The sequence below is a fragment of the Pristiophorus japonicus genome, chromosome 5 (genome assembly GCF_044704955.1).
Source record: "Pristiophorus japonicus isolate sPriJap1 chromosome 5, sPriJap1.hap1, whole genome shotgun sequence".
NCBI classification, from domain to species: domain Eukaryota; kingdom Metazoa; phylum Chordata; class Chondrichthyes; family Pristiophoridae; genus Pristiophorus; species Pristiophorus japonicus.
Window position 1 is genome coordinate 2,825,183 of NC_091981.1, and position 14,089 is coordinate 2,839,271.

The following is a 14,089-nucleotide window of genomic DNA, read 5'->3' on the forward strand; positions in this document are numbered from 1 at the left end:
GCGGCGAGGTCGGAGCGAAGGAGCGGCGAGAGTTCGTACAGGAATGTGATCGGGGCCCAGGAGAGGCGAGGGCCCAGGGGCAGCACGGGCCAGCCCACACTGCGACATGTGTACGCACTGGGTCCGTGCAGTAGAGCTGGTCTCCAGTCATCTTGGTTAATCCTTGCCACTGGACCAAGACCCACAACATGTTAAAACAATCCACCCACAGGCATCTTCCACCCTTCGGGATGTAGTTCGGGATCTGGAATATTAGGTCCTTCATTGAAACACCTGTGAACTCATCCCTTTTTGGCGTGGAAGCAAGTCATCCTCGCTTTGAGGGACCGCCGATGTATGAATGAATAATATTGTTCGACCGCTAACAAAGCGATGACATACTGTTCCGATAAAATGTAAACATTACGCTAAGATAGTTTGACAGAATCTGACACATTTTACCTTTGAAACCATGAGTTTCTCTGATCAATATCAAATGTTTGTAAATTTGTTTTAATGTTGACCACATTTATGTAACAAAAATATTTTGTTTCATACAACGACGAAATGCGAAGACCAAAGTTAACGCTCGCCACAGTGGAAACAATTGATTTCATTCGATCAGTTTCCTTTTTTTGTTTGTATGATTTCAGTGTTTATGAGATGTGTCCCTCTTTTAAAAAAGAAGCAGTTTTGTTTGATGACACTCGTGCAATCCAGGCTCTGAAAAAGAACAATTAAAAGACACACAGGTACCACTGTGGGTTCTGCGCTTTAAGTGCCAATTGGCATCAACTAATAAAGGGGCACAACTAATAAACCCAAATTATCAATTAAAAAGGAAAACTTATCAATTTGTAATATTGTTTCCTGTAGCTACAACTCGAAGTGGCTCAGTGGTTAACACCCTCACATCTGAGTCAGAAGGTTGTGGGTTCAAGTCCCACTCCATGGACTTGACCACAAAAATCTAGGCTGACATTCCACTGCGGTACTGAGGGAGTGCCGCACTGTCGGAGGGGCGGTACTGAGGGAGTGCCGCACTGTCGGAGGGGCAGTACTGAGGGAGTGCCGCACTGTCGGAGGGGCAGTACTGAGGGAGTGCCGCACTGTCGGAGGGGCAGTACTGAGGGAGCACCGTACTGTCGGAGGGGCAGTGCTGAGGGTGCGCCGCACTGTCGGAGGGGCAGTACTGAGGGAGCACCCCACTGTCGGAGGGGCAGTACTGAGGGAGCGCCGCACTGTTGGAGGGGCAGTACTGAGGGAGCGCCGCACTGTCGGAGGGGCAGTACTGAGGGTGCGCCGCACTGTCGGAGGGGCAGTACTGAGGGAGCGCCGCACTGTCGGAGGGGCAGTACTGAGGGAGCCCCGCACTGTCGGAGGGGCAGTACTGAGGGAGTGCCGCACTGTCGGAGGGGCAGTGCTGAGGGAGCCCAAGGGGCAGTACTGAGGGAGCGCTGCACTGTCGGAGGGGCAGTACTGAGGGAGTGCCGCACTGTCGGAGGGGCAGTACTGAGGGAGTGCCGCACTGTCGGAGGGGCAGTACTGAGGGAGTGCCGCACTGTCGGAGGGGCAGTACTGAGGGAATGCCGCACTGTCGGAGGGGCAGTACTGAGGGAGCGCCGCACTGTCGGAGGGGCAGTACTGAGGGAGTGTCGGAGGGGCAGTACTGAGGGAGTGTCGGAGGGGCAGTACTGAGGGAGTGCCGCACTGTCGGAGGGGCAGTACTGAGGGAATGCCGCACTGTCGGAGGGGCAGTACTGAGGGAGCGCCGCACTGTCGGAGGGGCAGTACTGTGGGAGTGTCGGAGGGGCAGCGCTGAGGGAGTGCTGCACTGGAGCAGGACTTAAACCCACAACCTGCAGACTCAGAGGTGAGGGTGTTATACATTGAGCCACCTAAACCCTCAAATGATAACTGAACCCTTTTTAAACACGAATTGCAAATGTTCATGTCCCAATCTCTTGACATGGTGCTGCTGTTGCTCTGAGCCGGGCCTGGGAGCAGACTTTGATTGACAGGCGGGCTGGGCCTGGCTCGGTTACCGGGGCAACCGCCGCCATGGTAACCCGGGACCGAGCCATTGCCAGCCTGCAGGAGGGGGACAGCGGCCGGGGCACGGCACGGCAGGGCAGCTCACCCACAGCCGGCTCAGGGAGCCTGAGAGACCCCGGGGCAGCGGGTGGGTGCGGTCCGGGGCTCGGGGGCCGCGGGCCCGGGAATGCGGCGCGTTTCCTGAGGTCCGGGGTCCGGGGCCCGGGAGAGGCGGGAGCGCGAGTGAGGGAGGGAGGGAGGGGAGAGTGAGGGAGGGGGGAGGGGAGAGTGAGGGAGGGAGGGAGGGGAGAGTGAGGGAGGGAGGGAGGGGAGAGTGAGGGAGGGAGGGAGGGGAGAGTGAGGGAGGGAGGGAGGGGAGAGTGAGTGAGGGAGGGAGGAAGGGGAGAGTGAGGGAGGGGGGAGGGGAGAGTGAGGGAGGGGGGAGGGGAGAGTGAGGAGGGAGGGGGGGAGTGAATGAGGGGAGGGAGGGAGTGAATGAGGGGAGGGAGGGAGTGAATGAGGGAGGGAGTGAATGAGGGAGGGAGTGAATGAGGGAGGGGGGGAATGAATGAGGGAGGGGGGAATGAATGAGGGAGGGAGGGAGGGGGGAATGAATGAGGGAAGGGAGGGAGTGAATGAGGGAGGGGGGGAATGAATGAGGGAGGGGGAGTGAATGAGGGAGGGGGAGGGAGTGAATGAGGGAGGGAGGGAGGGGGAGTGAATGAGAGGAGGGGGGAGGGAGTGAATGAGGGAGGGAGGGAGGGGGGAGGGAGTGAATGAGGGAGGGAGGGAGGGAGGGAGAGTGAATGAGGGAGGGAGCGAGTGTGAGTGAGGGGCCAGGGGGATCAGTGAGGCCGGGACCCAGGGGTCAGAGTGGGCCCTCACTCAGTGTGTCAGTCTCTCTCTATGCACATTGTCGGTTGCTGTGTGCCTGTATTAGAAAGACAGACTTGCATTTCTATAGCGCCTTTCCTGACCACCGGACGTTCCAAAGCGCCTCACAGCCAATGAAGTACTTTTGGAGTGTAGTCACTGTTGTAATGTGGGAAACACGGCAACCAATTTGTGCACAGCAAGCTCCCACACACAGCAATGTGATAATGACCAGATAATCTGTTTTAGTGATGTTGATTGAGTGATAAATATTGGCCCCAGGACACCGGGGAGAACTCCCCTGCTCTTCTTCAAAATAGTGGTTCTGGGATTATTTTATATACACCTGAGAGAGCAGACAGGACCTCAGTTTAACGTCTCATCTGAAATACTGCCCCTCCGACAGTGCGGCGCTCCCTCAGTACTGCCCCTCCGACAGTGCAGCACTCCCTCAGTACTGCCCCTCTGACAGTGCGGCGCTCCCTCAGTACTGTCCCTCCGACAGTGCGGCACTCCCTCAGTACTGCCCCTCCGACAGTGCGGCGCTCCCTCAGTACTGCCCCTCCGACAGTGCAGCACTCCCTCAGTACTGCCCCTCCGACAGTGCGGCGCTCCCTCAGTACTGCCCCTCTAACAGTGCAGCACTCCCTCAGTACTGCCCCTCTAACAGTGCAGCACTCCCTCAGTACTGCCCCTCTAACAGTGCAGCACTCCCTCAGTACTGCCCCTCTGACAGTGCAGCACTCCCTCAGTACTGCCCCTCTAACAGTGCAGCACTCCCTCAGTACTGCCCCTCTGGAGTGGGACTTGAACCCTTAACCTTCTGACTCCAATGCGAGTGTGCTCCACTGAGCCACAGCTGACACACTTATCCATCTAATCGTAGCCAGAGAATCACCTGCAACGGCTTCTCTTCCCGCCCCCACACCGTTACCCCTGGTGTCCCCCCAGGATCTATCCTTGGCCCCTCCTATTTCTCATCGACATGTTGCCCCTTGGCGACATCATCCGGAAACACAGCATCAGCAGTTTCCACATGTACGCTGATGACACCCAGCTCCACCTCACCGCCACTTCTCTCGACCCCTCCTCGGTCTCTCAATTGTCCGACTGCTTGTCCCACATCCAGTTCTGGATGAGCAGAAATGTTCTTCTATTGAATATTGGGAAGACCGAAGCCATTGTTTTCAGTCCCCGCCACAAACTCCATTCCCGAGACACTGACTCCACCCTTCTCCCCAACTTCTGTCTGAGGCTGAACCAGACTGTTCGCAACCTTGGTGTTGTATTTAACCCCGAAATGAGCTTTTGACCACATATCCGCAGCATAACTAAAACCGCCTATTTCCCCCTCCGTAACATCGTCCGTCTCCGCCCTTGTGTCAGCTCATCCGCTGCTGAAACCCTCCTCCTTGCCTTTGTTACCTCTAGACTTGAGTATTCCAACACACTCCTGGCTGGCCTCCCACATTCTACCCTACGTAAACTAGAGGTGATCCAAAACTCGGCTGCTTGTGTCCTAACTCGCACCGAGTCCCGCTCACCCATTACTCCTGTGCTCGCTGACCTACATTGGTTCCCGGTTTTTGATTTTTGCCCCTCCCTATCTCTGTAATCTCCTCCAGCCCAACAACCGCCCCAAGATATCTGCGCTCCTCTAATTCTGCCCCCTGAGCATCCCTGATTATAATCGCTCCACCAGCGGTGGCCGTTCCTTCTGTTGCCTGGGTCCCAAGCTCTGGAACTCCCTCCCTAAACCTCTCCGCTTCTCTGCCTCTCTTTCCTCCTTTAAGTCGCTCCTTAAAACCTGCCTCTTTGACCAAGCTTTTGGTCACCTGCCCCAATATCTCCTTATGTGACTCGGTGTCAAATTGCGCTTTATGACGATCCTGTGAAGCGCCTTGGGACGTTAAAGGCGCTCTATAAATGCAAGTTGTTATAAAACTGCAGAATATTGATTTATAAAGACTAATTGTGTATAAGGTTATAATTATTTGTTCTTATTTCAGTTGATCTACTCAGAACAACAAAAATGGAAAACTTTGTCCTTTATGAGGAAATTGGGAAAGGAAATAAATCGACGGTTTACAAAGGCAGAAGAAAGGGGACTATCAATTTTGTCGCAATTTTATGCATTGACAAATCAAAAAGGCCAGAGATCACTAATAGGGTGAGTATTGCTTAATAATACCAGGAGTGTTTGGAAGATCAGAGAATTTAGCCTGCGTGGAGGCACAGAGCATTGTAGATGCACCATATGCGTTTATCGTGCAGTCCGAGGGGTGTTTGCACTTTGGCCATCTCTGGGCTGTCTTGTTTCACGCTGGTGCAGGATGTGCTATATGCTGTTGTACGGTGCTTGTAGAGTGCTTGTACAGTAGATTGTAGAGGGACGTGACCGGGGCTAAGGAGAGGCGTGAGTTCGGGGCCCAGAAGAGGCGAGGACCCAGGGGCGGCACAGGCCCAGCCCACACTGCAATATGTGGGCGCACTGGGTCCGTGCAGCAGAGCTGGTCTCCAGTCTTCTTGGTTAACCCTTGCCACTGGACCAAGACCCAGCTTTGTCAAGCCCGTGTGATGGCTGGTGTGCAACGGTCACCCCACGTTAAAAAAATCCACGCACAGGCATCTTCCACCCTTCAGGATGTAGTTCAGGATCTGGAATATTAGGTCATTCCTTGAAACATCTGTGAACTTTTTGGCGTGGAAGCAAGTCACCCTCGACTCGAGGGACTGCCGATGATAATGATGATGAACAGTGCCGTAGAGACTTGGGAGCATCTAATGCGAAGTGAGTTGATCTCCATTGGGGAAAATGTGGGGTTCTGTAATGGGTCTTGGCATCCCCTGACCAAACTGGAAAATAATTCGCCTGGGGGCGGCTCTGATTCCTGCTCTTCATTTACCACATCTTCTCCACCACATTTGAAAGGTGCTTGGGTGGACACTTGAAATGCCGTAACCTGCAGGGTTACAGACCTAGAGCTGGTAAGTGGGATTAAGAACATAAGAACATAAGAATTAGGAACAGGAGTAGGCCATCTAGCCCCGCGAGCCTGCTCCGCCATTCAAAAAGATCATGGCCGATCTGGCCGTGGACTCAGCTCCACTTACCCGCCCTCTCCCCGTAACCCTTAATTCCCTTATTGGTTAAAAATCTATCTATCTGTGATTTGAATACATTCAATGAGCTAGCCTCAACTGCTTCCTTGGGCAGAGAATTCCACAGATTCACAACCCTCTGGGAGAAGAAATTCCTTCTCAACTCGGTTTTAAATTGGCTCCCCCGTATTTTGAGGCTGTGCCCCCTAGTTCTAGTCTCCCTGACCAGTGGAAACAACCTCTATCTTGTCTATCCCTTTCATTATTTTAAATGTTTCTATAAGATCATCCCTCATCCTTCTGAACTCCAACGAGTAAAGACCCAGTCTAGTCAATCTCTCATTCTTCTGAACTCCAGTGAATACAAGCCCAGTTGATCCAGTCTTTCTTGATATGTCAGTCCCACCATCCCGGGAATCATTCTGGTGAACCTTCGCTGCACTCCCTCAATAGCAAGGAGACCAAAACTGTACACAATACTCCAGGTGTGGCCTCACCAAGGCCCTGTACAACTGTAGTAACACCTCCCTGCCCTTGTACTCAAATCCCCTCGCTATGAAGGCCAACATGCCATTTGCTTTCTTAACCGCCTGCTGTACCTGCATGCCAACCTTCAATGACTGATGTACCATGACATCCAGGTCTCGTTGCAGCTCCCCTTTTCCTAATCTGTCACCATTCAGATAATAGTCTGTCTCTCTGTTTTTACCACTAAAGTGGATAACCTCACATTTATCCACATTATACTTCATCTGCCATGCATTTGCCCACTCACCTAACCTATCCAAGTCACTCTGCAGCCTCATGGCATCCTCCTCGCAGCTCACACTGCCACCCAACTTAATGTCATCCGCAAATTTGGAGGTATTACATTTAATCCCCTCGTCTAAATCATTACTGTACAATGTAAACAGCTGGGGCCCCAGCACAGAACCTTGCGGTACCCCACTAGTCACTGCCTGCCATTCTGAAAAGTACCCATTTATTCCTACTCTTTGCTTCTTGTCTGCCAACCAGTTCTCAATCCACGTCAGCACACTACCCCCAATCCCCTGTGCTTTAACTTTGCACATTAATCTCTTGTGTGGGACCTTGTCGAAAGGCTTCTGAAAGTCCAAATACACCACATCAACTGGTTCTCCCTTGTCCACTCTACTGGAAACATCCTCAAAAAATTCCAGAAGATTTGTCAAGCATGATTTCCCTTTCACAAATCCATGCTGACTTGGACCTATCATGTCACATCTTTCCAAATGCGCTGCTATGACATCCTTAATAATTGATTCCATCATTTTACCCACTACCGATGTCAGGCTGACTGGTCTATAATTCCCTGTTTTCTCTCTCCAGCCTTTTTTAAAAAGTGGGGTTACATTGGCTACCCTCCACTCCATAGGAACTGATCCAGAGTCTATGGAATGTTGGAAAATGACTGTCAATGCATCCGCTATTTCCAAGGCCACTTCCTTAAGTACTCTTGGATGCAGTCCATCAGGCCCTGGGGATTTATCGGCCTTCAATCCCATCAATTTCCCCAACACAATTTCCCGACTAATAAGGATTTCCCTCAGTTCCTCCTCCTTACTAGACCCTCTGACCCCTTTTATACCTGGAAGGTTGTTTGTGTTCTCCTTAGTGAATACCGAACCAAAGTACTTGTTCAATTGGTCTGCCATTTCTTTGTTCCCCGTTATGACTTCCCCTGATTCTGACTGCAGGGGACCTACGTTTGTCTTTACTAACCTTTTTCTCTTTACATATCTATAGAAACTTTTGCAGTCCGTCTTAATGTTCCCTGCAAGCTTCCTCTCGTACTCCATTTTCCCTGCCCTAATCAAACCCTTTGTCCTTCTCTTCTGAGTTCTAAATTTCTCCTAGTCCCCGGGTTCACTGCTATTTCTGGCCAATTTGTATGCCACTTCCTTGGCTTTAATACTATCCCTGATTTCCCTTGATAGCCACGGTTGAGCCATCTTCCCTTTTTTAAAAAAAATTTTTTTTTACGCCAGACAGGGATGTACAATTGTTGTAGTTCATCCATGCGGTCTCTAAATGTCTGCCATTGCCCATCCACAGTCAACCCCTTAAGTATCATTCGCCAATCTATCCTAGCCAATTCACGCCTCATACCTTCAAAGTTACCCTTCTTTAAGTTCTGGACCATGGTCTCTGAATTAACTGTTTCATTCTCCATCCTAATGTAGAATTCCACCGTATTATGGTCACTCTTCCCCAAGGGGCCTCGCACGGCAAGATTGCTAATTAATCCTCTCTCATTACACAACACCCAGTCTAAGATGGCCTCCCCCCTAGTTGGTTCCTCGACATATTGGTCTAGAAAACCATCCCTTATGCACTCCAGGAAATCCTCCTCCACAGTATTGCTTCCAGTTTGGTTAGCCCAATATATATGCATATTAAAGTCACCCATGATAACTGCTGCACCTTTATTGCATGCACCCCTAATTTCCTGTTTGATGCCCTCCCCAACATCACTACTACTGTTTGGAGGTCTGTACATAACACCCACTAATGTTTTTTGCCCTTTGGTGTTCTGCAGCTCTACCCATATAGATTCCACATCATCCAAGCTAATGTCCTTCCTAACTATTGCATTAATCTTCTCTTTAACCAGCAATGCTACCCCACCTCCTTTTCATTTTATTCTATCCTTCCTGAATGTTGAATACCCCTGGATGTTGAGTTCCCAGCCCTGATCATCCTGGAGCCACATCTCTGTAATCCCAATCACATCATATCTGTTAACATCTATTTGCACAGTTAATTCATCCACCTTATTACGGATACTCCTTGCATTAAGACACAAAGCCTTCAGGCTTGTTTTTTTAACACCCTTTGTCCTTTTAGAATTCTGATGTAGTGTGGCCCTTTTTGTTTCTTGCCTTTGTTTACTCGGCCTTCCACTATTGCTTTTTACCTTTCTACCATCTGTTTCTGACTCCATATTACTTCGCCCTATCTCGCTGCATAGGTTCCCATCCCCCTGCCATATTAGTTTAAACGCTCCCGAACTGCATTAGCAAATGTTATCCAGAGGACATCAGTTCCAGTCCTGCCCAAGTGCAGACCGTCCCTTTTGTACAGGTCCCACTTCCCCCAGAACTGGTTCCAATGTCCCAGGAATTTGAATCCCTCCCTCTTGCACCATTGCTCATGTTCTTGTATCCTTATGTTCTTATATTCCTGCATTGTGGATGTCATCTTGATTTCTCAATTCACAAAAAAAAACATAATTTCTATCTTGCTTAACAATAAAAAGGTAAATGTTTGTTTTGCAATTGTATATTTTATGTAGGTGCGTCTTACTCATGGCATTGAGCACCGGAATATCGTATTATTCCATGAGTGGTATGAGACTAGCAATCACCTCTGGCTTGTAGTGGAACTGTGCACAGGTAAGAATTCAAATGCTGTATAAAATATTACATCGAGGTATGTGTGTAAATGCGTTAAACTTTTAAATTGTTGCATATAGTAATTGGGCATCGCATGCTCTGTTCAAATGTTTACTCTGTCAAAGGCTGGGAATTCTTTTCCCACAGTATCTTGCTCTGTGTGATAGTGTTTTAAGAATTTGCAACCCGTGCATTAATGAAGTGGAGAAAAATATTGTAAAATAGGTTGTAACTTGTGTGTCTGCTTGCCTCAGTTGATGGAGCTGTCATGTCTAAGCAAGAAGGTTGTGGGTTCCAGTTCCAGTCCCACTCTGGGACTTCATCACATGATCCAGCCGACAGCCCACTGCAGCACTGAGCGAGTGCTACACGATCCTTCTCATCGATAGAATGAAACCGAGGCCAGGCCCGCTTGTTTCTGTAGTTCATTCATGCCAATTAGAATCTTGCTTTGGGAAATTAGGCTACTGTTCAGAGTAATTGATTGACCCGGCTGCTCGTGTGCTAACTCGCACTGAGTTCTGTTCACCCATCACCCCCTGTGCTCACCGCCTCGTGTCCTAACTTGCACCGAGTCCCGCTTACCCATCACCCCCTGTGCCCCGTGTTCTAACTCGCACCGAGTCCCGCTCACCCATCACCCCCTGTGCTCACTACCTCGTGTCCTAACTCGCATTGAGTCCCGCTCACGCATCACCCCCTGCGCTCACTGACCCGTGTCCTAACTCGCACCAAGTCCCACTCACCCTTCATCCCTGTGCTCAAAATGCTCAACCTTGTTTACAAATCCCTCCATGGCCTCGCCCCTTCCTATTTCTGTAAACTCCTCCAGCCCCACAACCTCACAACCCCCGAGATCTCTGCGCGCCTCCAATTCTGCCCTCTTGAGCATCCCTGATTATAATCGCTCCACCATTGGTGGCCGTGCCTTCTGTTGCCTGGGCCCCAAGCTCTAGAACTCCCTCCCTAAACCTCTCCGCCTCTCTACTTCTCCTCCTTCAAGACGCTCCTTGAAACCGACCTCTTTGACCAAGCTTTTGGTCACCCGCCCTAATTTCTACCTATGCGGCTCAGTGGCAAATTTTTTATCTCGTAATACTCCTGTGAAGCGCCCTGGGACGTTTCACTATGCTAAAGGCGCTATATAAATACAAGTTGTTATTTGCGAGGTGCTTCGGGATGTTTCTGAGATGTCACAGAAACATAGAAAATAGGTGCAGGAGTAGGCCATTCGGCCCTTCGAGCCTGCACCGCCATTCAATGGGTTCATGGCTGAACATGCAACTTCAGTACCCCATTCCTGCTTTCTCGCCATACCCCTTGATCCCCCGAGTAGTAAGTAATACATCTAACTCCTTTTTAAATATATTTAGTGAATTGGCCTCAACAACTTTCTGTGGTAGAGAATTCCACAGGTTCACCACTCTCTGGGTGAAGAAGTTTCTCCTCATCTCGGTCCTAAATGGCTTACCCCTTATCCATCGACTGCGACCCCTGGTTCTGGACTTCCCCAACATTGGGAACATTCTTCCTGCATCTAACCTGTCTAAACCCGTCAGAATTTTAAACGTTTCTATGAGGTCCCCTCTCATTCTTCTGAACTCCAGTGAATACAAGCCCAGTTGATTCAGTCTTTCTTGATATGTCAGTCCCGCCATCCCGGGAATCAGTCTGGTGAACCTTCGCTGCACTCCCTCAATAGCAAGAATGTCCTTCCTCAAGTTAGGAGACCTAAACTGTACACAATACTCCAGGTGTGGCCTCACCAAGGCCCTGTACAACTGTAGCAACACCTCCCTGCCCCTGTACTCAAATCCCCTCGCTATGAAGGCAACATGCCATTTGCTTTCTTAACTGCCTGCAACCGTCATGAGGCAGTATGTAATTCTTCCCTCGGTTTGTTTGCTTTCTTTCTTTGCTAATATGTTCAGAATTCCTCTGCAGTTATTAATTATCATGCGACTTTGAGCTCTCATTGATTAGTACAGTGCCTATTTCAGTTACTAATGTAGCAGTAATTTAAAAAACTACTCCCGAGATAAGATGTTCTTTGTTCAAGACAGTCTCTGTGTCACTCTCAATTACACATCACTAAACATTAAAAATAGAAACGTCTTGTGTTTGGGTGTTTGGCACATTTCCAAGCAAACTATTAAATGTAGAAATTAGCTTGACCCAATTAGTGTTAATCATTTTAGTGCATTGCCAGTAAAAAGTTCTGCACTCGGGGAGCAGTTGAGTGTGTTGGGAAACATCCTTGGCATTTGGTGAAACGTACAAACCTGTGAAAACTGACGGACAGGAAAAGACCAACTGGTCCATCCAGCCTGTGCCGTAAAACAAATAAAAAGACTTGCAACATCATAGGCAGTCCCTCGGAATCGAGGAAGACTTGCTTCCACTCTTAAAATGAGTCCTTCGGGGCTGAACGGTCCAATACGAGAGCCACAGTCCCTGTCACAGGTGGGACAGACAGTGGTTGAGGGAAGGGGAGGGTGGGACAGGTTTGCCGCACGCTCCTTCCGCTGCCTGCGCTTGCTTTCTGCATGCTCTCGGCGACGAGACTCGAGGTGCTCAGCGCCCTCCCGGATGCACTTCCTCCACTGAGGACGGTCTTTGGCCAGGGACTCCCAGGTGTCAGTGGGGATGTTGTATTTTATCAGGGAGGCTTTGAGGGTGTCCTTGTAACGTATTAAGTTATTAAAGGAAGAACTGTAAATTCTGTAACTATAGTGTTTCTTGTTGTTGCTCCTTTGCCCTCGGTCATGATGCTCACTGAGTGTTACAGCTGGATTGGGAAATTGCTATTTATCCAATTGCCAGTGCTGTTGACAGTATTTAAAGCACGTTACGCAGGTGTATGTTGTGTTCTCCCATCTTTCTACGACTACCTCCGTACTGTTAATCCTGCGGTGTCTATTGCAGGAGGCTCATTGGCAATGGTCATCGGCCAAGACGAATATTTACATGAAGATGTAGTTCGAGAGTTCGGTATTGACTTGGTGACGGGTTTGAGCCATATTCATGAACTGGGCATCATTTTTTGTGACCTTAACCCAGCCAAGGTAAATGCACACTGTTGTGTTACGCAAGTCTCGCAGTTTCTGTTATGGTTGAATAATAAATGTGCTTTGGTTCCTAAGGTTTAGCATTGTTGCCATGGTTACGTTATTCATTACTTGGCATTATGGAACACCTGAGTTACATTTTTCTGAGTTGGAAATTGGATTGCTTCTAACATGAGAATTAGGAGCAGGAGTCGGCCACTCGGCCCCTCGAGCCTGCTCTGCCATTCAGTAAGATCACGGCTGATCTTCGACCTCAACTCCACTTTCCCGCCCGATCCCCATATCCCTCGATTCTCTTAGTGTCCAAAAATCTATTGATCCCAGCCTTGAATATACTCAACGACTCAGCATCCACAGCCCTCTGGGGCAGAGAATTCCAAAGATTCACCACCCTCTGAGTGAAGAAATTCCTCCTCATCTCAGTCCTAAATGGCCGACCCCTTATCCTGAGACTGTGACCCCTGGTTCTAGACTCTCCAGCCCGGGGGGAAACATCCTCCCTGCATCTACCCTGTCAATCCCCCTCAGAATCTGGTATGTTTCAATGAGATCACCTCTCATTCTTCGAAACTCCAGACAGTATCGGCCCAATCTGCACTTGGCTGTTCTGTGAGTGTATAATTCTGTATAATGCTCCTTCTCACTGCCCTCTCCTGGCTCTCGGCACATAGCAACCATTGGTAGCCCGAGAGGGCAGGAGGGTGTTGTGCTTTCAGGCCTTTCCCAATAGAAAAGCAATTGGGGAAAGCACTCCATCCAATCCCTCCCCTTGCTTTACACCATAACATTGTGATTAAATTCAGGTTTCCATCCTTCCTGTAGCACTGAAACTATTCCAACCAGAGTCATGAATGACATTGTACATAGAAACATAGAAAATAGGTGCAAGAGCAGGCCATTCAGCCCTTCGAGCCTGCACCACCATTCAATAACATCATGACTGATCATTCCTTCAGTACCCCTTTCCTGCTTTCTCTCCATACTCCTTGATCTCTTCAGCCGTGAGGGCCATATCTAACTCCCTCTTGAATATATCCAATGAACTCATAGAAACATAGAAACATATGTTTCTATGTTTCTATGTTCAGCCGTGAGGGCCATATCTAACTCCCTCTTGAATATATCCAATGAACTCGCATCAACAACTCTCTGCGGCAGGAAATTCCACAGGTTAACGACTCTCGGAGTGAAGAAGTTTTTCCTCATCTCAGTCCTAAACGGCCTACCCCTTATCCTAAGACTGTCCCCTGATTCTGGACTTCCCCAACATCGGGAACATTCTTCCCGCGTCTAGCCTGTCCAGTCCAGTCAGAATCTTATATGTTTCTATGAGATCCCCTCTCATCCTTCTAAACTCCAGTGTATAAAGGCCCAGTTGATCCAGTCTCTCCTCATATGTCAGTCTAGCCATCCCGAGAATCAGTCTGGTGAACCTTCGCTGCACTCCCTCAATGCACTCCCTCAATAGCAAGAACGTCCTTCCTCAGATTAGGAGACCAAAACTGAACACAATATTCCAGGTGGGGCCTCACCAAGGCCCTGTACAACTGCAGCAAGACTTCCCTGTTCCAATACTCAAATCCCCTTGCTATGAAGGCCAATATACCATTTGCCTTA

General features: G+C 49.5%; 1 protein-coding gene across 5 annotated transcripts in view; it reads left to right on the forward strand.

Annotated features, from left to right (window-relative positions):
- The first annotated feature begins 1,775 nt into the window (after positions 1–1,775).
- ulk4 (unc-51 like kinase 4) overlaps positions 1,776–14,089 on the forward strand; it is a 615,462-nt gene continuing 603,148 nt past the window's right edge. The window contains exons 1-4 of one of the 5 annotated variants that reach the window (XM_070880300.1): positions 1,776–1,852; positions 4,896–5,056; positions 9,305–9,404; positions 12,330–12,469. In XM_070880300.1, the coding sequence (XP_070736401.1) occupies positions 4,919–5,056; positions 9,305–9,404; positions 12,330–12,469 (378 nt within the window). In that variant the 5' untranslated portion in view covers positions 1,776–1,852; positions 4,896–4,918. The other 4 variants (XM_070880304.1, XM_070880303.1, XM_070880301.1 and 1 more) reach the window with 4 other exon arrangements.